This window comes from Pleurodeles waltl, chromosome 5 (genome assembly GCF_031143425.1).
Source record: "Pleurodeles waltl isolate 20211129_DDA chromosome 5, aPleWal1.hap1.20221129, whole genome shotgun sequence".
NCBI classification, from domain to species: Eukaryota; Metazoa; Chordata; class Amphibia; order Caudata; family Salamandridae; genus Pleurodeles; species Pleurodeles waltl.
In genome coordinates this window covers 518,429,496-518,452,279 of record NC_090444.1, presented here as the reverse complement: position 1 = coordinate 518,452,279, position 22,784 = coordinate 518,429,496, and the positions used below count along the sequence as shown (strand labels likewise).

At 43.9% G+C, this 22,784-nt stretch overlaps 1 protein-coding gene across 3 annotated transcripts in view; it reads right to left on the bottom strand.

The window, feature by feature from the left end:
- The window catches only part of CFAP61 (cilia and flagella associated protein 61), a 1,725,308-nt gene that overhangs the window by 1,127,831 nt on the left and 574,693 nt on the right, over nucleotides 1-22,784 (bottom strand). For all 3 annotated transcript variants that reach the window (XM_069234340.1, XM_069234338.1, XM_069234339.1), the window contains one exon: nucleotides 18,342-18,548. In XM_069234340.1, coding sequence (XP_069090441.1) covers nucleotides 18,342-18,548 — 207 coding nt within the window. The remainder of the gene's footprint in view (nucleotides 1-18,341; nucleotides 18,549-22,784) is intronic.

The window sequence follows — 22,784 nt, the reverse complement described above, 5'->3', positions numbered from 1 at the left end:
GTGTTGAACCACCTGGGAAACGCACTGATGTTCCAGCCAAGTCCAGGTGCAAAGAGCCTCCTGACAAAGGGTCTACAACCCCACTATGCCTTGTTTGTTGCAGTACCACATGGTGGTGGTGTTGTCTGTGAACACCTGCACTGCTTTCCCTTTGAGAGAGGGAAGAACTGCTTTTAATGCTAGAGAAATTGCTTGGTGCTCCAGAAGGTTGATATAGAGCCTGGTTTCCACCAGAGACCAGAGGCCTCTGACCTCCGCCTCTTCCATGTGGCTGCCCGATCCCAGGAGTGACTCATCTGTCACCAATGTAAGATGTGGTTGGGGAAAGGAGAGGGATCTGCCTTTGACCCAGTCCTGATTCATTAACCACCACTACAGGTCTTTCGCAGTTCCTTCCAAGGTCTGGACCTTGTCGGAGAGATTCCCCTAATGCTGCACCCACAGGAACTTCAGGCCCCACTGAAGAGCCCGTATGCGCCATCTGGCCTTTTGAACTAGCAGTATGCAGGAGGCCATGAGGCCCAGCAGCCTTTGTCATTCTCACCGAAATCCACGATGGAGGCTGAAACATCTGTATCATAGCCCAAATATCCTGGACTCGCTTTTCAGGAGGATACGCCAGAAACTGCACTGTACCCAGAACAGCTCCAATTAAAGGGAGCGTCTGAGAAGGAGTCAGGTGTGACTTCGGCACGTTAATAGTGAACCACAGCGAATGCAAAAGGTTTGCCGCAGTCTGGAGGTGGGAGACGACTGCCTGGGGTAAGTTCGCCTTCAACAGCCAATCGTCGAGGTAGGGGAAGACTGGAGACTTAAGAAGGTGAGTGACCTGCATCCGGTCGCTGGTCACTGAAACGTACGTCGGCACTATTACAAATGAATAGGACACTTGTTGTGACCAACATGGACATTTTTCTGCAATCAAAAATTAATTAATTTGTCTAACATGAGGAGGGACCAAAGGACACATTTGATAAATAAAGAAGAACTAATGAATCTGAAAGTTGGAGTAATAAGAGAATATAATAGATATTGAGAACCCCTTCTGTTGGGCTTGTTTATATTGGCAGATTACGCCATCATTTGAGAATTATCTTGTTGTGTTATTACTGGCGAGACCGAGTGGCCGGCCAGACATTCTTGTATACTGTAGCACTTTGGACCTAACTCTTGTTGGCCCAAATGAATCTAGTTGAGCCTTTACACCTTTTAATATGGTATGAGTGAAGTGAGTATGATTGAGATTTCTGTGTTTTAGTATTTGCTAGCTTTCCAGGGTGAACACTGTAGTTGTTCATCAGATTGCAATTTATTATTGTTATTGTTTTGGCTTTAATTGAATTTGAGTATATTTATATTTAAATAAATCCATTGTCGTGTATTCTCATTTGATATTTTTTCATGTCTTTTCATACTTCTGGTCTGCCATCCTGAGATCTCCTTTTTGGATACCTTGGATTCCCTGTCTGGTACCCAAGGTGTCCTTGGACATTTTTCTCCATTTTGAGGGGAATACTGGAACCCCTAACCTGCGCAGGTGAGTTGCCACCTCTACCATCACTTTCGTGAACACCCCAGGGGCACTGGTAAGGCCAAAAGAGAGCATGGTAAACTGAAAGTGCTCGTGACCTACCATGAATCGTAGGTAACGTCTGTGGGCCGGCAAAACCGGGATGTGTAAGCATGTGTCTTGCAAGTCCAATGCTATCAATCAGTCTCCCGGGTCCAGGGCAGTTAGGACCTGAGCCAATGTCAACATTTTGAACCAGAAAGTAGCTGGAATAACAACCACGACCTACTTATGGCAGAGGGACCCTCTCTATAGCTCCTTTGGCCAAAAGGGCTTGGACTTCCTCTTGGAGAAGCGCCATATGGTCCTCCAATAGGCGATTGTATGAAGGTGGCATGGGTAGAGGAGATGTCTCGAAGGGGAGGGAGAAGCCCATTCAGATGATCTGGAGGACCCACGTGTCCAAGGTAATGGATTGCCATTGGGGCAGGTGATGGCGAATCCTGCCACCAACTGGTTCCTGGTGTACCCGCGGACTAGGAAGGTTTGGAGGCTGAGGAGGGGGCAGAAGTGGACTGGGCGACCCCCTGGCTCCCTGATCCCCAGGAACGTGGGTTCCAGCATCCGCGCAGGGGCTGTCCAGCATGCGTGAGTCAATGGCTGGGAGGGGAAGAACGCCATTTGGTGGCCCTTCCGTAGCCACAAAAGGTGCAAATGGCGGACTGGGGTCTCGGAGCAGGCGCAAGGACCATGCCGTGGTTCGGGAATCCTTGAAGCGCTCAAGCTCCAAAGAGACGTGCCATCAAAGGGCATGTCCATTAGAGATTGCTGGACATCCTCTGAGAAGCCAGATGTTCTCAGCCAGGCGTGGCATCTCAATGCCACCGTCGATGCAACCGATCTGCCCAGAGAGTCAGTGGTATCCAGCCCACAATGAATCCTGAACTTTGCTGCGTCGCTCCCATCTGTCACGGCTTGGGAAAGGACAGTCCGGGCCTCCTCTGGAACTGTAGGCAGCACTTGTGCAACTGTATCTCAGAAAGTATGTGAATCGCAGCCCAAAAGGCATGCGGTATTCAGGGACCGCAGCGCTAGACTGGTGGAAGAAAACATCTTCTTCCCCAAGTTGTCCAGTCTTTTTGATTCCCTATAAAGGGGTGCGGTAGGGAATGCGCCCGATGAGGATGAAGCCTGGATGACAAGGCTCTCAGGTGTGGGATGCCGAGTGAGGAATTTAGGTCTGATGGTGCAGGTCTATGGTGGTGTGCAATCGTCCTACTCACAGGAGCCCCTGTGCTGGGTCTGGACTAGGTACCCAAGAGGACGTCCGTCAGTGCTTTGTTAAACGGGAGAAGAGGTTCGGAAGAGGAAGGACCCGGTTGAAGCACCTCGGTTAGGAGATTAGTCCTAACCTCCACAGAACGAAGCTCGAGATCCAAGACCTCAGCCGCCCTTCTTATCACCATAGAGTAAGAAGCTGCCTCCTCCGTAGCCTTGGAAGGGGGAGAGAGCATGCCAGTGTCAGGGGAGGCGTCCAGACCACTGGCGTCTCACAATTCCTCTACCAAGCCCATGTTAGGGTCAAGCTGGTATTCCAAAGGGTCCAGTTGCCCCTCTACACTCTCCCCGTAGCCATACCCAAAGGTATCAGGGTCTGGATCAACCCTGGGCCCTGGAGACCCTATGGAGAACGCAATCAGCGTCGATTGACGCTGTTCCGGCTCTGGGTCGTTGGGTATAAGTATAGGATCTACTTTGATTCTGGGCACAATCAGCATCGGGAGCATCGCCGTCTGACCAGACGCTGAGGAAGGTTGCGCTGGTACGACCAGCATCGGGATGGATCCAGAAGTGAATCCAGAGGGACCCTCCAGAGTCTGGGCTGAAGCCGACGACTTGGAACCCGAGGGGGCCCCTACTGACGCACCTGGGCCCGAGGGCGCAGAGGGTGGGTCAGTCTGCCCAAAAATGAGGCGCATGACCTCATAGAATTCTTTGTTGGGCAGAAGTGGCGCTGGCTCCCGGGAAGTCAGGGAAACGCAGCACAGCACGATGCAGGCTCCGATGACGGAGGCCTAGAGCGTCGACACTCTTCTTGAGTCATATCATCCGATCGACGGGGTGAGGTCAAAGAACATTTATCCTTCTTCGGCTTCTTTTTCTTGTGATCAGAGGGCTTCGAGGACAAAGAGTAGTGGCGACTCCGCGGGCAGTCTCGAGAGCTTCCTCTCGAGCGAGTGTCGGGCCGCCAGCAGTTTTAGGGACCGCTCCCTCAAAGATTTCAGATTCATGGCCCAACACTCAAAACATGACTTTGGGTCATGGTCGTGCTCCAAGCAATAGAGACACATGAGGTGCTGATCCGTCACCGACATAGTTCCGTGAAAGGAGTCGCAGGGTTTGAAGCCAGTCTTAGATGACATCCCTCGATGCTTCCACAATGTTGTCACAAAAAGTTTGACAACAAAAAGTCTTTGATAGTCCAAAAATGACTGAGGTAGCTCTTTCTCCAGATCTACGTGAAGGCTGGCGTGGAAAGAAAAAAACTGACGTCAGCGTGCCGTGGTGGCATTTGTATATGACCACGACGTCATAACGACGCCAACGACACTCACAGAGATAACTGATGCCACCTGACGGCGTGCAGAGGTACTGCTCAAAGAAAAATCTCCGGATCTAGACTAACGCCTCGGGAAATTCAAAGGTAAGGAATCTGCAACTAGAAGTCTCTATTAGATTTTGACGGTCTACAGTGCATTCCGACATACACTTGTACGTTATGACATGTCCTCTTACATACAAAGGAAAAATCATCATGACAGGAACTAATAGATGTTCTCCAGTATATCTACAGTTACAGAATGGTGGTCCAATATTTCTACTGATTTTATCATGAAACTCTCAGTTTGAAGGTGTAACATAATAATTGTGACTGCTGACACTAAAGGCTAATTTTTCATCTTCATGGTTTACTTCATAAGTAGGTACATTTTGATATTTTAGAAGGCATCAGATTGTAAAAGCACATACTGTCCCATAAACCCTTTTCTGTGCTAACTACTTTAATTAATCTTAAAGGCAATGCCAACAGAACGCAGACGCCTACAGAGTCTGTTGATAAGTTTGCAGTACTTTTCCATAGTAAGATTCATTTAATCTATTGAGATGTAGCAGTGGTCTAAGTCTCTTTAGCTCTAGCAGCTGGTATGGTTTCTCCATCTAATGATCCTATAAGACAGTTATCTTTTAGTATGCCAAACCAAGACAAAGGATTTATTTATTTAGTATATTAAATTGAGCTCGCAGCTGGATTCCTATCAGGCATCTATCTGGCTGCACCTTATATCAATCATTTCTAGCACAGCACTGCACTGAAATTTATTCAAGCATCTCCACTTTGGCGGTACATATATACATGAAAAGTAGGAGTTACATCCGCTTTATTGAAGCCCAACTAAGAAACAGAAGACATCAACTATGGTCCTACTCGTCTTCCAGCATTGGGTAAATGTAAGACAAAGTTGTGGCATAGCAACTATCTATTTTATAGACAAGAATACATTCTAAGTGATAGGTAATTTGGTGTTAGTCAAAGAAGATGCACAGAAACAGCTAAGCTGCTTGCTGAGGATGAGATTCACCACATTATAGGTGAGGCTGACACAGTAGAGCCTCACTGTTGCCTTCTACCATACTAGCCAATCTTTTGAAGGAGACAGAAATAGCAGGCTCAATCCTCAAGTGGTATCTCTCATTCCTTGAAGCACGGGTCCAATCTGTTCGCTGGTTAATTTTATCAGCTAAAGTCAAGTCTACCCTGGTGGTTCCAAGGGGTATATCCATTGTCATCTTTGGTTTTCAGCCTATATATCTTTCTCTCTATCAACATGTATTCAATTTAGTATTGATTGCACTTTAGAAGTAATAAAATAATGACGTAAACAATCAGTTTTACTATGTATTGGGAAATTAGCTGGGAGGTCCATTAACCTCAGGTTACCATAATCTATCAACCTCTGAATCAGGCCCTGGATCAATTTATACAATATTTTGTAAATAGCATGCTGCCAAATGTGAAGATGTGGACGACAATGGGTGAATTTGCATGTACAAAAATGACATACTCATACGTCTCTCAATTTGTTTTGTTCATAAGGCCTTTGTTAAAGAGCTTTGCTTGACTGCTCATGGAAAGCATGATGCAGCTGATGGGTACTTTTGGCTGCTTTTTCATGGAATTTAGAACACTGTGAGTTGTAATGTACAGTATGTCAAGGATGCTATGAAGACTGTTGTATGTCACTATAATCCTGTTCCATTTAATGTTCTTGGGGATACTGTGTGGCCATAGTTGTGTGTTTTGTCTGTTCATTCTTTATCTACTAAACTGACACCTTGTTTTATAGTCACTTTGACTGGACGTGTTGGATTAATGCTTCAGTTATCTGGTTACATTTTTCCCATCTTTGTGTGCTAATCAGTTTTTCATGTTTCACAAGACTCCTTATGTTCACACTGCTGCTATGTGTGAACGATTAAATCCTTCTATATTTGCAGATGTAAGTCCTGAATCAGAAGGAGAGAATATTTGGAATTGTCATATTTTTCCTGTGCAGTTGCAATTGGTTTGGGAAGGATTACTTTTCCATTGACCATTCATGAGAACCAGCTTCGATTATTCTGGGCTTTTTTGTTGTAGTTGTGTTTGCATTCTTCCTTAGAAGCCTAGAGGACCAGGAGTTGCTGGTGTGTATACTGTTATTGTTTGCCTTGGATTGTGTCCAGTGGTCCAGATGTTGATGAATATATTTGGAATACCTCTTCAGTGCCTGGGTATTTTGTCACCATTTTAATGTCTACAGATATGCCCCTGTAACATTCCTTGGCACTTGCACTGCTGTTCATGATGCTCAGTTTCAAATCTACAACTTGATCTCTCCTTTATACCTGATCATATATGAAGGCAGAGAGGCCACGCACACATACTGCACTCTTGCATTGAAAGTCTGAACCGCCTAGACACTGCTCATTTGCACTGATGTATGCAGTACTTGTGTTATTCACTGGGTGTTCCTTTTATTGTTGTGTGCTTTTGGCCATGTCTGATGATTCACACTGTAGGTCACAGAACAGGTGGGACAGCTTAGCATATCACACCTCTTTCCATGGTGGCTATTGACAAAGAGTTACCACTGTCAGAGACTACTGCAGGTTCCTTACACAATCATGGTGACTGAGGCATAATTATGGGAACAGTGCCCAGAAGTCCACGCGGGTTGTGATGGAAGCTAGTTTTCTCATTCTGGTCAGTGCCCATGAACTTACCTGATTTGTAAGTTTTGGCATATTCTGAAGACGTTATCTCTAGCAATCTGAGTTGTTTGCTATAACATAGACTCTGTTTTATTGATGCTGACCTAAGATATCCTGAGTAAGTCTACTTATGAGTAACATCATATTGCAGATGGCAAATATATGTCTACCGGAGATGTATACTTTTTTAATGAAAATGTTAACAAAAACAATTTTTTTAAAATGATGCAATGGAAGCAGTAGCATTGCTTGCTTCAGAACATGGAGTCATGGACAAGAAGGGATTGTTTGTTTGCTACATTTTGCACTGGAAACAGATGTGAGCATCGGCTATTGAGATGCACACTGGGACTGGTCCATGATCACAAGAAAATGGTAATGAACAGAGATGCTCTGTCAATATAATTGGCTGGAAGACGTGACAGGTTCATTTGAAGCTGAGAGTTTAGCCAAAAAGGTGGGGAGATCTTCCAATTTTCTGCACATAGATGGAGTTTTTGTAATTTAACATATTAAACACCTGCAGGTCAATTTACTTTTTTAAGCATCACAGTGGTACATGGTTGAATAGCGAATCCAATAAACGATCCAACACAGTGATTCCCAAATGTTTAGAACCACACCCATTTTTTTTTAAAGAATAACATAAGTTTTCAACTCACCTAGCTGGGGGGGGGTTACTAAAGTATGTTGTTCTAAAAATTGGGTTGTGGTTCTAAAATGTTTGGAATGCACTGCTCAATAGCAGTGCTTTCCAACTTTTTTAGTGCCATAACCCACTTTTTAGAACAACATACTTTCACAACCCACCTAACTTTAATGGACATGAGGTGGGATGATTTATTTTACTATAGTAAGACATGGTTTTAAAATGCTGTGAATTACCAAAATAACATACTCTTAACATTGTTTTGTGCTCCTCTCTAACAGCAATTAGTTGTAAATGTCACAACGTTGACCATGCCCTTTGATATGTCTTTATTGCACTGTGGCCAAGATATTAATCTGCATCTAAAATTGGCAGATGATGAATTGCACTGGAGCTGGAACAACTTTCGGAGTGGGGTTCTGGACTGTGACATCTGTTCACTAAAATCTCAAGGCTTCTGAAATACCTTGGTGCTGATAAGTGATTTTAGCAAATTTGATAGACCTCTTCTGCAGAAGAGTATGGGGTAAGGCTTCATAACAATTGTTGTGTTAAAATGAGCCCCAGTGATAAATTTTACACTCCATATATATTTCAGTTTTATATAGTGTGAACACTGCCCGAGGCCACTGTTATATATTAGTGGAAATTGTTTATAATGATAATGAGATTTATGTTTAAATGAGGCTAAATGTGATGAGCAGCAATCATGGTAAGATGAGTGAATCCCCCAAAGTAGGACTATAGTAACAAGACATTTATCATCATGTCATAACATAAGCTTCCCAGTTTGGATTGATTTAGAGATAGATGTGAATAATATCTTAATTTCCGGAGTTTTTTGCACAGATGGTAATGTATTTTTGTATAATTGTGATGGGTGGAATCCTTTGTTTTTAACATTCGGTTTTTGACTATACCACATGTCCCATAATGCATCAGAATGGGTAGTAGGGAAGAGACTATAAATATTAGACATTCAAAAAATATTGAGATACTGTGAACAAGACCAGTAGGTAGAAACGCGTCAGTGGTGATGGTTGGTGACTTTTTTTGACTGCAAATAAAGAAAAGAGTACATTTTTCTCCTGGAGTGCCTTGCTGCAGCTGTTATCAACTGTTTGTTTTGGAGTTGTTTGGAGGAAAGGGCCATTCCTCATGACTGCACTGAGAGACAAATCTCTCAGGCGCTACCTTTGCTTGAAAACAAATTAAATGTATGTGGAGGGGGGCTATGGGGTATGAGAGGCACCTTTGCTGGGTGGTACTGAGGGAATTAGAAGAGGAGGTCATGGGAGGCAGAGCACCAAAAATGACAGTCGCACTGGGTGCCACCAGCGCTAAAGACTTTGATGATGGGTATGTGGTAAGGTGAAGTAATAGTGTGTCTTTTTTGTTTTTTTCAGTGTCTTCAGAGAATCTGCTGAATCAGAGAATCAGCAAAGGTAAGGTGATGACATTTACTATTGGACACATCACACAAACCCACCCACGAGCAATTTTGTGACTCTATCTACCTTCTACGTAGGCTAGTACTTTAGAGGGACAGTTTAGCCAGTAGCAGAGATGGCGTCTTGTTGGATGACTGCTGCTCAAGCCCTAACTCAGATTATGGAGGATAGCTCTGAGGCAGGATCGGAGACTGAGACAGCATCTGAGGGAGAGGAAAATGGGGCAGAATCTGGGAGTTATTTTTCAGTATGCAGAGTCTATTCCAACACCACCTCTTCCAGTGATTCTGAGGGAGACGATGATGACAGTCAGGCTGTCCCTTCGCAAGCACAGTCTGTGCAGTAGGACAACAGCAGGTTAGCCCAACCCAGAGAGCAGGTGCGTGTGGCGGCAGGGACAGAGAGAGTGCTCTCTGGGCAGCCCCCCGATTTAGTTCAGCCCCAAATTCCACCTTTTTACTGGTGACGCTGGATGTATGGTCGATACAGCCAACTTTTTGCCAGTCGACTACATCCATCTATTTTTGGATTTTGACTTCCTTCAGGAAATTGTGCAGCAAACAAATTTGCGTGCAGACCAATTTCTGAGGGAGCATGGAGTCACTCTAGGGCCACGTTCTAGGACACGCCAGTGGACTCCCACTTCGATAGCGGAGTTGAAGATATCTTTGGGCCATATGCTCAAAATGGGGTTAGTGCAGAAACCCCCCTTGCAGTCCTACTGGATGACTCACACGGTTTGGGTAACCCCCATCTTCGCACCATATATGAGCAGAGATCGTCTTTTGCTACGACAGCGCGTGCTGCAGTTCAATGATAATTCTGCTGCATTGCCCCGGGACCATCCAGATCAGGACAGGTTGTTCAGAATTCAGCCTGTCGTGGAACCTTTCTTTGCCAGGTTTCCAGAGATCTATACTACTGGAAAGAATATAGAAGTCCATGAGTCCTTGATCCTGTAAAAAGGACGGCTGCTGTTCAGACAGTACATTGCGAGCAAAAGAGCTTGCTATGGCATAAAGCTGTACAAGCTGTGTGAGAGCTCCTCTGGCTATGTGTACAGCTTGAGAGTGTATACAGGAAAGGACTACCCTAAACCATGTAGGTTGCTCTCCCACGTTAGGAGTCACAGGTAAGACTGTATGGGAACTTGTCCAGCCACTCCTTCACAAAGGTTATAACCTTTATGTGAACAATTTCTATACAGGAGTAGAGCTGTTCAGTGAGCTCAGCAAGGCTGGCAGTGTGGCCTGCGGTACACTTTGCTCCAGAAATCCCAGAGCACTGAGTTGTGTTCCAACGATCTGCCCGCAGTCAAGTTCTTGGATAGGCGTTATGTATACGTGCTCACTACAATTCATGATGAGAGCACTTCCCCCATCACGGTTTGGGGTCAGATGGCCGAAGTTCACAAGCCCATCTGTGTAATTGATTATAATAAGTATATGAGCGGAGTGGACAAGAATGACCAGGTTCTTCAACCATAAACTGCGTGTCGTATAACTCGCACTTGGTACAAGAAACTGTTTACCCTCCTGGTCCAGATGGCAACATACAATGCGTATGTTGTTTATGGTCAGACAACCACAGGAAGACTCATGACTTTCCTTGACTTCCAGTTGTCAGCAATTGAAATCCTCACTGCTGTTACAGAAGCAGCAGCAGCCTCCACCTCATATGTTCTGGAGGATGTGACAAGGCTGCAGGAGCGACACTTTACTGATCGCATTCCTAAAACGTCGAAAAAGGATCGTCCATGTCGTTGCTGTAAAGTGTACTCGAAGCATGGAAAGCGGCAGGAGAGTCGGTATTACTGTTACCACAGCCCATCTCAACCAGGCCTCTGTGTCCCTACTTGCTTTATGATGTGTCATACTAAAGCAAAGTTCTGGGAAATCGACTGAGGTGGAGCTGCCGTTGGGTAATCCTTTCAGTGGATGTGCATGGATACCGAACGTCCATTGGCCACTGCTTCATTAGGCAAGCAACCACAGAATTTTACTTCATCTACTTCAGGAAATCATGAACTTCCTTATGACCTGCTTGACACCTATATCCACCGTCAGAACGTGGTAGGTGTTCTGTTCAATTAACGTGCATTATAGCCCCCATCCTGCACATACTAGTGGACAGAACATATGCCACATTGTCACAGATTACCCTGTTAAAAGCATCACTGAATTTTTAAGTGCTTGTTAGGTAACTTATATATGCTACACAAGGACCACCGTGATTGTCAACAAGAACCAGAGTAAATGTAATAAGTCAAAAAAAGTCCTGTCAGACATATTCACCAACATTCTAATTGTTTGAAAGTGTGCAAACTCAATTTGTAGCTTCACTTTCAAAGCAAAAGTTTGTCTGCCTTAGTTTCAACAGTAGATATGCTTGCTCAATTCGAGGAATAGGCCTCCCAAAGCATACTCGGACACCCCCAACTTGCATCCACAAACTAGTATAGGTTCACTTGGCAATTAAACAGGATTAGTCATGACTCTGATGAGGACAGACATATGAATGGGTAAGAAAAGCTTATGGTAGGTGTGCTGTCACAGGGCTATTGCACAGGTAGAAGGCAGGTAGTAAAGGAAGAACAAATGTACATCATTTACACCTATGCATTCAAACCCATTGGTGCTATCCCAGCACTGAAGGACAATTACATGTATGGTTCAGTGTTTGACCTGCTTTTCAAGTTCATCCTCCATCAGAACTTAGTAGATGTTCAATTTGCTGTATGATAAGTGCATTACAGTCACAGCACTGCACATAATGTTGGCTGGGACACATGCTACATTCTCACGGACTACCCTGTGTGCCAAACACTACCCTTTTTCATAGCCTATGACCTTCTCTTTAGGGAACACCACAAGAATTTCTCAGCATGTCACTCAGTTTGAGGAATTGCTTTGTACGGCATATTCGGACAACCCCAACTTGCATCCACAAACTGGAAGGAGTTGGATTTAGCACAGTGAGTGCGCTAAAGGCGCATGAAAAACATGTCTTCCTGAGCCTCAAGTGGCTGCCATTAGTAATGGTTCGTTACGCATGCTTTCGGTAATGTTCAGGAAGAAGGAGGCGGTTATTTGACAGGTGGTAAAATGTAGTCAAACTTATTCCATCCTGTGGCGTATGAATGTGATGGGCCCTTGTCTGGTAGCGTACGTTAATGTGAGTGCAGTGATTGGATGAATTGGGCCCCTGGCCGGCGGTATGAAAAAGTTGTTTGTTGTGTGTGCATGGCGTGTGAATGGACCATAAAGAGGTTGGTGCCTGGACGGGGCTTTATGGATCACCTTCAGAAGGCTTGGTTTCAATAATATTCAGATACTTTGATAAGTATTCATGCTTTGAAACCATCATTTCTGGAGGTGCTAAAACCAACCAGCGTGAGTGGTGGATTAACTTTAACATACTGGTACCAGAGGAGTCCAAGGGTGCAGGACTTCGTGGCTCTCACCAGTTTTCCTTCGCCCAGATCCCCTTGAAATCACAAACTTTGCTTAAAAAACACTTTTGCCTTGCATTTCAGGCAGGGGAAGTCCTGGAATCTGTAGGTATCAACACAATTTCTACCACCCAGCGTTCCACTAAGTCTCCAGAGAAAAACACTGCCTCAATTAAGTGGGTGGGCAAGTGACCGCAACCGGGAAGTACCCAAAACAGATTATGGAGACATCAAAATTACCTACCACAAAACAGCCTGGTTTTGTAAGACAGTCACCTGAGTATTTGGAATTGGGCTTGGCGGCCATATAGGGAAAACTACCAAACCCAGAAATTTCTGAAAACTAGACACCCAGGGCAGTCCACGGAAGTGTGGCGTGTTTGGATTTCACAAAGTTTTCTTACTCAGAATACCCTGCAAAAGTGAAACGTTGATTTAAAAACACTACTTTTCCTTGCTTTTTCATCACAGAAACTACAAGAATGTGCAGGGATCCACACAATTCCTACCACCCAGTGTATCTCCACTTGAATTGATAAAAACTCAACCCCACTTGTGTGCCTGTGCCTAGTGCCTGCATCAGGAATGGATCACTCCAGGGTTAACAGTAGCCTTCATGCAAGGACTATCATTGACCCTTGTGTGATCCATTCCTGTCGCGGGCACTAGCCTACCCACACAATTTAGGCACCTTTCTATCTGGAGACTTGGGGGAATGGTGGGTAGAAGGAAATTTGTGGCTCCCCTCAGATTCCAGAACTTTGCAGCACTGAAATGTGAGGAAAAAGTGTTTTTTAGCCAAATTTTGAAGTTTGCAAAGGATTCTGAGTAACAGAACTCAGTGAGAGCCCCACATGCCACCACATTCTGAATTCCCCTAGGTGTCTAGTTTTAAAAAATGTATAGGTTTGCTAGGTTTTGCAAGATGTCTGCTGAGCTAAAGGCCACAATTCACAGCTAGGCACTTTGCAAAAAACATGTCCGCTGTCTTAGGGAAAAGGTGATGTGCCCACGTTGTGTTTTGAGGCATTTCCTGTCACTGGCAGTGGGCCTACCCACACAGGTGAAGTATCATTTTTATTGGTAGATGTGGGGGAATGCTGGGTGGAGGGAAGTTTGCGGCTTCCCTCAGATTCCAGAACTTTGCAGCACCAAAATGTAAGGAAAAAGTGTTTTTTTGCCAAATGTTGAGGTTTGCAAAGGATTCTGGGTAACAGAACCTGGTGAGAACCCCACAAGTCACCCCATCCTGGATTCCTCTAGGTGTCTAGTTTTCAAAAACGCAGGTTCCGGCTAAGCTAGAGGCCAAAATCCACAGCTAGGCACTTTGCAAAAAACAGGTCAGTTTTCTTTGGGAAAATGTGATGTGTCCACGCTGTATTTTGGGGAATTTCCTGTCGCGGGCACTAGGCCTATTCACACAAGTGAGGTACCATTTTTATCAGGAGACTTGGGGAAATGCTGGGTGGAAGGAAGTTTGTGGCTCCTCTCAGATTCCATAACTTTCTACCACCGAACTATGAGGGAAAAGGTTTCTTTTGCCAAATGTTGAGGTTTGCAAAGGATTCGGGGTAACAGAGCCTGGTGAGAGCCCCACAAGTCACCCCATCCTGGATTTCCATAGGTGTCTAGTTTTCAAAAATGCACAGGTTTGGTAGGTTTCCCTAGGTGCCAGCTGAGCTAGAGGCCATGTCCACAGCTAGGCACTTTCCAAAAAACACGTCAGATTTCAGTGTAAAAATGTGATGTGTCCATGTTGCGTTTTGGGGCCTTTCCTGTCGCGGGCACTAGGTCTACCCACACAAGTGAAGTACCATTTTTATCAGGAGACATGGGGGAACACAGAATAGGAGAACAAGGGTTACTGTCCATTGTCTTTCTCTACATTTTCTCCTTCCAAATGTAAGACAGTGTGTAATTACGCAGTGTATTTGAGAAATGCCCTGTTATTCACATGCTAGTATGGGGACCCCCGAATTCAGAGATATGCAAATAACCTCTGCTTCTCAACACCTTATTTTGTGCCCATTTTGGAAATTCAAAAGTTTCCTTGATACCTATTTTTGACTCTTTATATTTTACTAAATAAATTGGTATATACCTGGTATACAATGAAAACCCACTGCAAGGTGCTGCTTCATTTATTGGCTCTGGGTACCTAGGATTCTTGATGAACCTACAAGCCCTACATATCCCCGCAACCAGAAGAGTCCAGCAGATGGAACGGTACATTGCTTTTGAAAATCTGACAGCGCAGAAAAAAATTACAGAGTAAAACGTGGAGAGAAATGGCTGTTTTTTCACCTCAATTTCAATATTGTTTTATTTCAGCTGTTATTTTCTTAAGTAAACTTTGTAGGATCTACACAAATGATCCCTGGCTAAATTTAGAATTGTATCTTCTTTTCAGAAATGTTTAGCTGTCCAGGATCCAGCATTAGTTTCACATCCATTTCTGTCACTATCTTGTAGGAGGCTAAAAGCACAAAAATAGTAAAAATGGGGTATGTGCCAGTAAAATGCAAAAATTCTGTTGAAAAATTAGGTTTTCTGATTCAAGTCTGCCTGTTCCTGAAAGCTGGGAAGAGGGTGATTTTTGCAACGCAAACTCTTAGTTGATGCCATTTTCAGGGAAAATAAACAGGAGCATTCTTCTGCAGCCCTTTTTTACCATTTTTCTGAAAAAAACGAAATTGTAGCTTTATTTTGGCTAATTTCTTGGTCTCCTCCAGGGGAACCCATAAACTCTGGGTACCTTTAGAATCCCTAGGATGTGGGAATAAAAGGACGCAAATTTGGCGTGGATAGCTTATGTGGACAAAAAGTTATGAAGGCCTAAGTGCGAACTACCCCAAATAGCCAGCTATTTGGTAGGGTTTTATTAAGGCTGTTACCATCGCCGAATGTGGTTGCCGGTGCATTCTTGCCTATGTAATCGGCTTCACAAACTGGAATTTTCCTCTTAATCTGAAACTGATGCCAGACTGTCAATGGTTTTCAGATCTCCAAAAGATCTGCCATTCAATATGAAGCAGTTCTTTGGGATAAGGAAAAAAAAATGGACTTTTTTTTATTCAAGATAAATGATCTTATTTGTTTTCACCCATGACACATTAAGTGATTGTGCAAACTAAAATACCTCAATATACACCGATGAATGATTGTATTTTCCTCAATGAGGCCAGCATAGATTATTACACATCCACATGCCAGACTATATAAATGAACAATAATTGCTCTGTTTGTTGATTCTAATCACTCTAAATGTAAATTGATGGTCATGGTAATGTAATCCTATTACTACACGTGAAGTTTTAATTTTGATGCTTATATATACCAGAATAATTGATTTTGCTGTGTGTACGTGTTTATTTATTAAGAATCCTTTTGGAGGACTGGAAGGCTTGCCTTTTAATTATGGGATTTTAGTGCCATTCTGGATTTTACCATGGCCGTAATATGTTTTCTAATGTTTAGGATTTTTGCTATGTTCGGATTTTTAGGGTAGAGTTTTCCTTTTTTAATCCAAACATTTTTTCTTCCACTCCTCTTTTTTTCGAAGTATGTCTTTTTCACTGCAAGTTGTCCTACTATTAAAGGGACACACACCTCTTTATTTGCTAATTTTTTAGCAGTTTGCAGGCTTCCGAAAGGGGCCTTTTAAAACCATTCTATCGTGGAACGCATTCCGATGTATTCTTAGCATCCTCGTGTAAGTTGATGGCCATGGTAATGTAATGCAATTATTACACATACTCATAATCATTTATCTAACTTTTTGATTTGTTGCCTAGTACATAGGACATAGAAGACCCAAAAGTGACTAGTTTGGTGAGGGGGATCTAGTGTGGTACATAATAGTTGAAATATCTGGCAGGCAAAATGAAAAATGATATCACAGATGAGGTGAAATGTTGTACCTTTGCTGGAAGGTATTGTTAAAATGTTTGCTTGTAAAACCCAACATGCTCTACTAAGCAGGGTATGCTGTTGGCTTCCCGTGAAGGCAGTACTAGATACAATTCCTTTGCTCAAAACATAACTGTAAAAACAGATTTCATATCAAACATTACGTATGCTAAATCTGGAAGTTAAAGTCCTCAGTTAAATTCTCTTTACTGGAATTCAGTGGGTTGCAAATACTTTGCTACACGAGGACATATCAGGTTTTCTACCAGGTCGAAGTACATCCAGTGCTTTATGCAAACTGCATGTAGTAAACAAAGTGCCGGTATAAATGCTGAACAGTCTTAACGTGGATGAATTTCAGACCTGAAACTTGATCCAGCCACTCTAAACTCAGTCAAAAGGTAACGAGGATTAAGTGGCATCAGAGACCTGGGAGAGAGTGGTTTACTAGAAAGGACCGCCTGGTGTCTCTGAAACGATTTGAGCTGGTTATAATTAAATTGGCGCGCAAGGCGTATTCCATGGTAAGTGGTTCAGACTGGGATAAAGAAAACAGTCTTGCTGTATGCAGACAGTGATCTTCTGGTGAGTGGCCCAGCTCAAGTGCTACTAGCGGTGTTTAAGGTGGTGGAAAGTTTCATCCTATTATCTGGCCTTTGCCTTAATTAAGATAAAGTGTGTCTATGTAGTTTAGGTAGTTCAAGAGGCAAAGGAAAAACAAGCTTCTGATTTTGCTCCAGAGCACAGTTATGGAATAGTTCCGCTATCTGGACATCTGGTGAACGCAGTGAACAATATGATTTATCAGAGAAAGGTATACAAAAGGGAAAAACATTGACAGGCTTGGTTCGGACCATGAAAGACACCTGGGGAATGACTCTACTGGAACCTATGGCCCATACTGGAACCTATGACCCATTATTGTGAGCACTATTCTGGAGGTAAACGTGTTTCTGTGCTAAAAACAACTGATTAGGGTCTTAAAACCCAACTTGCAGAGGCATAATAATGATTGGGCATTAAAAAATATAAGTCATATACGAGGTGAAGAAGAAATTGTATTCATCTATCTCACAAGTACCCAAGAAATGCAAGGTTAAAATCAATTCAGTTTGAAAACTACCTACATGGAGCATATCTAACCCTTGAAGCACCGCACAACACATATTCTAGGAAACAGGGAAGATGCATGGGGTGCTCATGCGATGGAGTTGACATCTTGAACGGAGTAAATGGCTTCAGCCTAGTACAGACTTGTGGAGACTCAGCACAGGGAATCATCACAATTCAGACATGTAATGAAAACCAAGGTGTGGGTGCAGCTCGTTTACTGCGTCACTTTACCCAGAGGAAACATAAAAAATAACATGAGCAATTCACTGCTATGGCTGAAAGGAGCACCGCAATGGCATGGAAATTACGGACTGTTCTGCCATAGTTGCATTGGCTATTTGATCTAAGGGAATAGGGAACTGTGGAAGAATCCCCCCTAATAAGAATTGGGGAGCAGGTGCACCCAAGGCACCAGGGAAAGAATGAGTGATACTATTTGATGCAATTTGACATTCCACTCAAGGGCCTCTCACTAAATGGGTGGGGGTGACACGAGGGTGGATTAGGTTCTATCATCAGCCAATTCTACTCTAACATGAGTGTAAGGCAGTTCATCCCCACCCGCATCAGGGCCCTAAATTTAGGATCCAGTAGGAGATCAAATGATCTGATAATAAAGTTATGTGATATGCGGGCAAACGGATAACCATGATCTCTGTTACTGTTGCAGTGTCATATATGTTGTGAAGTGCAAGTCTTAACTTGTGTGTGACTGGATGTAATAATAAGACGTTTAAAATGCATGTTTTATTTTATGTGCACAAATACATATTGGCTTCCCTTTGGCTGAAATTTGTTATTCGCAAAAGAAGGCAATTCCTGTCAATGATGGGGTTAGAAACCATTGCTGTTTATGCATTATCAAAAGCTGAACATTCAATAGTATCTCCGATATTTTTGCAGATTCTCACAAAAAGGGAAATTAGTGTTACTCAACGATATTACCTGGACTTCTTCATCTGTTGGATAGATAGAGTAATACAGACACGACTTATGAGATAGCCGGAGAATCTCCTTCAGGAAGTGCTTTGTATAATGCTTGAATATGGGGTTTAAAGCAAAATGGTACAGGTGGCCATGTTCCTCCCGTTGGTGATGGTTGAAATAAATAAAATCTTCAATGTTGTAATGAGAGCGAATATATTCAATATCCTGAAAAAGGAAAACAAAAAATGTATAAAATTACCTGAATAACCATATATATATTACTGCCCTTATTTAAAATGTAGATTGTGCATCATTGACTATTTCGTTTATACAGCTGAATGTATTAAAGTAAATGCTTATGAAATAAAAAATGTACAGAAATTTAGGACTATACTTCTAAAAGACAAAACACACTTGATATAGGGACATGGCATCGCAATATGCAACCGTGGAACAAGAATTACTGGTCTAGCACAATAATGTATGCGTTTTGGTTCTGGTTGAAGGGCCGAAACAGACCACATTTAACTCTTTATTGATCCTCTTATTAGAGGTGTGTTTCCTGATAACTAGCATTGAGACACCTTGTGATAAACGTCGTACATAGACCACATGGTCAGCACCTTCTGTCCTGAGCCAGTGTGATGGCGCAAGTCTGGAATCCAATCTGAGTATTGATTACACAAAATGTTCACATGCTTACTCGCTGTGATGCAACTACAGATTTTTAATGCTGATTAGTGCACCAAGAATGCCTCCATTTTAGGGGTGTTGTAGTAAAGTGCTCCGCCCCAAATTGCATAATTTATTATTCTACTAAACATAAGAACTCAGATTATCAATGGGGTGTTACCAACATCTCCTCAAGGTGGCACAGAGTGTATAAGAGCTATAAATTCCATGACATAAGATATCTTTCCTCAAAGGCGAGGTGGGCAGGGTGGGCCTTGGCTGTTGCTAGTGTGTGCGTGACCCTTCCCACTTTCTTTATTAACACACACCCTAAAAAAGCTTCTTAAACTTGGCTTTGTGAAAGTTGTCTCTTAGCTAGTCTGCCATAAAAACAAAACAAGTGTCAGAAATCCAGAATCTTCAAATGGATTTAATTTGGGAACCTATTTTAATTTGAATATAGAATTTGTTTCCATGTTCGGATCGGGAGCTGGGTTGAAAGAAGCTGCTTTTCAAGGTTGAGGAAAATGTTCATATAAATAAGCAAGTTATAAGGTTAAGCATTGAAACATGCCTCACCAGGAGGAGTTTTAAGTTCAGTGCAAATAATCAGATCAAAATTATGTTTTGCAGCCAGTGTTCAACCACCAAAAGCTCAGAGATAGAGCACATACCACCAGCGAGCAAACAGACTATAGGTCTCTAAAATTTAACTGGAATCCCTCAATGAGATAGAGAGGAACTTATCACTCAAACGACTAGCACTACCCAACCACTTAAGGGAGGAAAAGAGTCAGGGACCCCCCTCCCTCCTCCACTCTCCCCCCCTTCAGGAAACAGGACTGAAATCAAATTGGGTAAACTCTGGGAAGGGCCCTTATTCTACGCATACAATACGAGATCTGTTAGGACAGTTAATACTGATTCTTAGAAAGTTACGTTGATAGAGAGGACAAGCAAGGTAATTGGGTGTCTGTTAGGGGCTAGATTTTGAATGCATATAATCAATGTCAATAATCTGGGCTTTTACATTAATGTTGTTGCTGAACTGGGGGGATTTGGGGAGCCTCACCTCGTGCAGGCAGTCAGATTTGTAATTGTCAAATCTGCAACAACCAATAAAGAACACAGTTTCATCAGCGAGTGTGCAGATTAAGGACTTGCTGATGGGTGTATAGACATTAAACATGGTGCAGAGGGTACACTACTTATTCTGCAGTAGAAAGGACCCACACTGGAACAGATATTATGTTCATATACTAGATTAGCATAGACTAAATTTCTGGCACTGCTGGGATAGATATGATGTTCATATACTAGATTAGTATAGGCCAGATTTCTGGCACTGAATAGTCATAGACTTTGGTACACATTTATGTAGGGAGGGAGGGAGGCACTGTGCCTGCTGCGGGCCCAGTGCTGCTGATGTTTGACCGCCGGGCCCTGTGGAATCCTGTTAAACCACAATTCAGCCGGCTGAGCTGAAGACGGGGGGAAGCGGCACCTGTGATGTAGCCTATGTGAATCCATGTGAAGAAACACAGTGAACGTGAGGTGTGCCTTGGGAGCGATAATCGACTCCTGAGCCCAGCTGTGACTTCGGAGGTAGGAGGACAGGAGCGGGCCCTGCCTGGGAGTGGGCCCGCTCCCTGCACTGGTTGAGAAGACACAAGTACAATCCTGAGGCATTAGAGGCGGAGTGGTGGCACTGTTGGTGTGCGGCACACGGGTGGCCCAAAACATCTGTCTGTGTGATGCATCGGCATAAGGTAGGCCAACTTGATGCCATTCAAGTTGCGGGCCCTTTGGTTTGCCTGCGGGGGAGAAGTGGGCCTGCTCCATAAAACTAAAGGCTCTATTACTGCGCTCTAGCCAGCCTATGTGGTGCAGCCCAGTGCCTGCAGTTGCTCTCTGGCTGGGAGCCCCCCAGGTTGCCACCTACCCGCAACATATAGTTGAGACCCTGTTGGGGGCGGGGTGCATTTGAGCTGCTGCGACGTGGGAGTGAAGGGTTCGCCCCTCTGCCCTGCTCAGTTGGAAGTCCTAATGAACTGCTTCTTGGACCCAGCCTGGGGACAAATGCTCTCCTGGGCCAAGGCTTGACGAGTGGCTGCCGTCCCTCTTACTGGGGGGCCAGGAATATCACCCTGATCCTTGTCTAGTGATACAGCTGTGGTTAGTACAGTAACCCCAGCAACGAACTGGGTGGACTACTGGTCGGGCCTTCATGCAATAACGGTGAATGATAAATCAGCCCATCAACAGCTGGCAAACAAAATTGTTAAATACCCTCAATCGGTCTACATGGCAGGGAAACCAGCTGAGGAACCACCAAAAGATGCACTAGAGGGCAGTGCGGGGTGGGGGGTGACACAGGGCCCGTTTCTGGTGGACCTTATGGAGGAGAATACAGGAACCTACACAGAGTTATCTACCAAAATCGATTCAGTTGCCATAGACGTTAATTTCCTAAGGGGAGACTTGTGGAAGGTAGTTGTCAGAGCTACAGTGACAGAAGGTAATGTAGGGGAATTACAACGGGAGGTGGCCACTTTAAAAGACACTGTTTCGTCTCTACAGAAGCTGTTGGCAAGACAAGAGGAACACATGGAAGATGCAGAGTGAAGATCCCGGAGAAACAATTTATGCTTCACAGAGTTTCCAGAAAGGGTTAGGGGACACTCCACAGAGAAATTTCTGAAGGCATGGATTGCAGTTGCTGTCCCCCACTCACCCCCTGGGAAGCTATCTACCTTCTTCCGTGTAGAGAGGGCTCATTGGGCCTCAGTTCCCCTGCCTCACCCTGGGGTGCTACCTCGTGCGATAATAGCCCGTTTATATAATTAAAGAGACCAGGACACTATTCTGAAACATTTACGACTCTGTGGGCAACTACAGTGTAATGGGCACTCTGTTTTAATTTTTTCTGACTACACACAAAGTACAAAAATCAATGAAAAATGTCTCTGGAGGTCAAGCGGCACTTACGGGAGCTCAACCCGAAGTACAGCCTTGTCTTCCCAGCAAAGCTAAGAGTGGTGCACGACAACAATGTAACTTCCTTTGTTAGTGCAAGTGAAGCGAGTGACTGGGTGCACTCTGTGGCCAGTTGCCGCACAACCAGGATCATCGCCTGGTGCAGCACGAGTAAACTGAGACATTCAGCTAGACAGCAAAAACAAGATAACAGCCATAGAGAAACACAATCATCCAAATCTGACAGCCCGCACTGTGGTGAGACTGGATGGAACCCTCATGCAAACACTTGCAGTACCAAACTCTCGAGACTCGTTCTCGGACTGGAGGAGCCAACCAGGTTTGGGTACGGACAACACTGATGGTGAGATACCTTGAGGGAGCTCTACCACTGTGGAGATATGTGCACCTTTGCACCACAGCTGATCTGGTACTGGCTACTGATGGGGGACCTCCTTGAACAAAGGAGCAATGGCGAGGCCTTCATTACTTCTACAGTACATTTAGGTCCAAACTATGTAGCTACATGACCTAGCTGAAAAAGGACGTAAAGAGCTAGATGTGTAATACTTGATGTCATAAATGCAGAGACATTATGAAGGGCTGACCGAGACTATAGGACTTGGGGGCACAGGCGGGGGAAGGCTGCTTGAGTGTTTCAAACTCATGGTCTTCTTGTCATGCTGGCCTCTAGCGAAGCATAGGGAGTTAATAGGTTACGTGTTTAGGCTGAAATTTGAGGTTATGTTCAGAAACTGTGATGGGGCGGCATATCCTGGTTTTCATCAAGCCAAGTATATGGTGGAGAGAGAT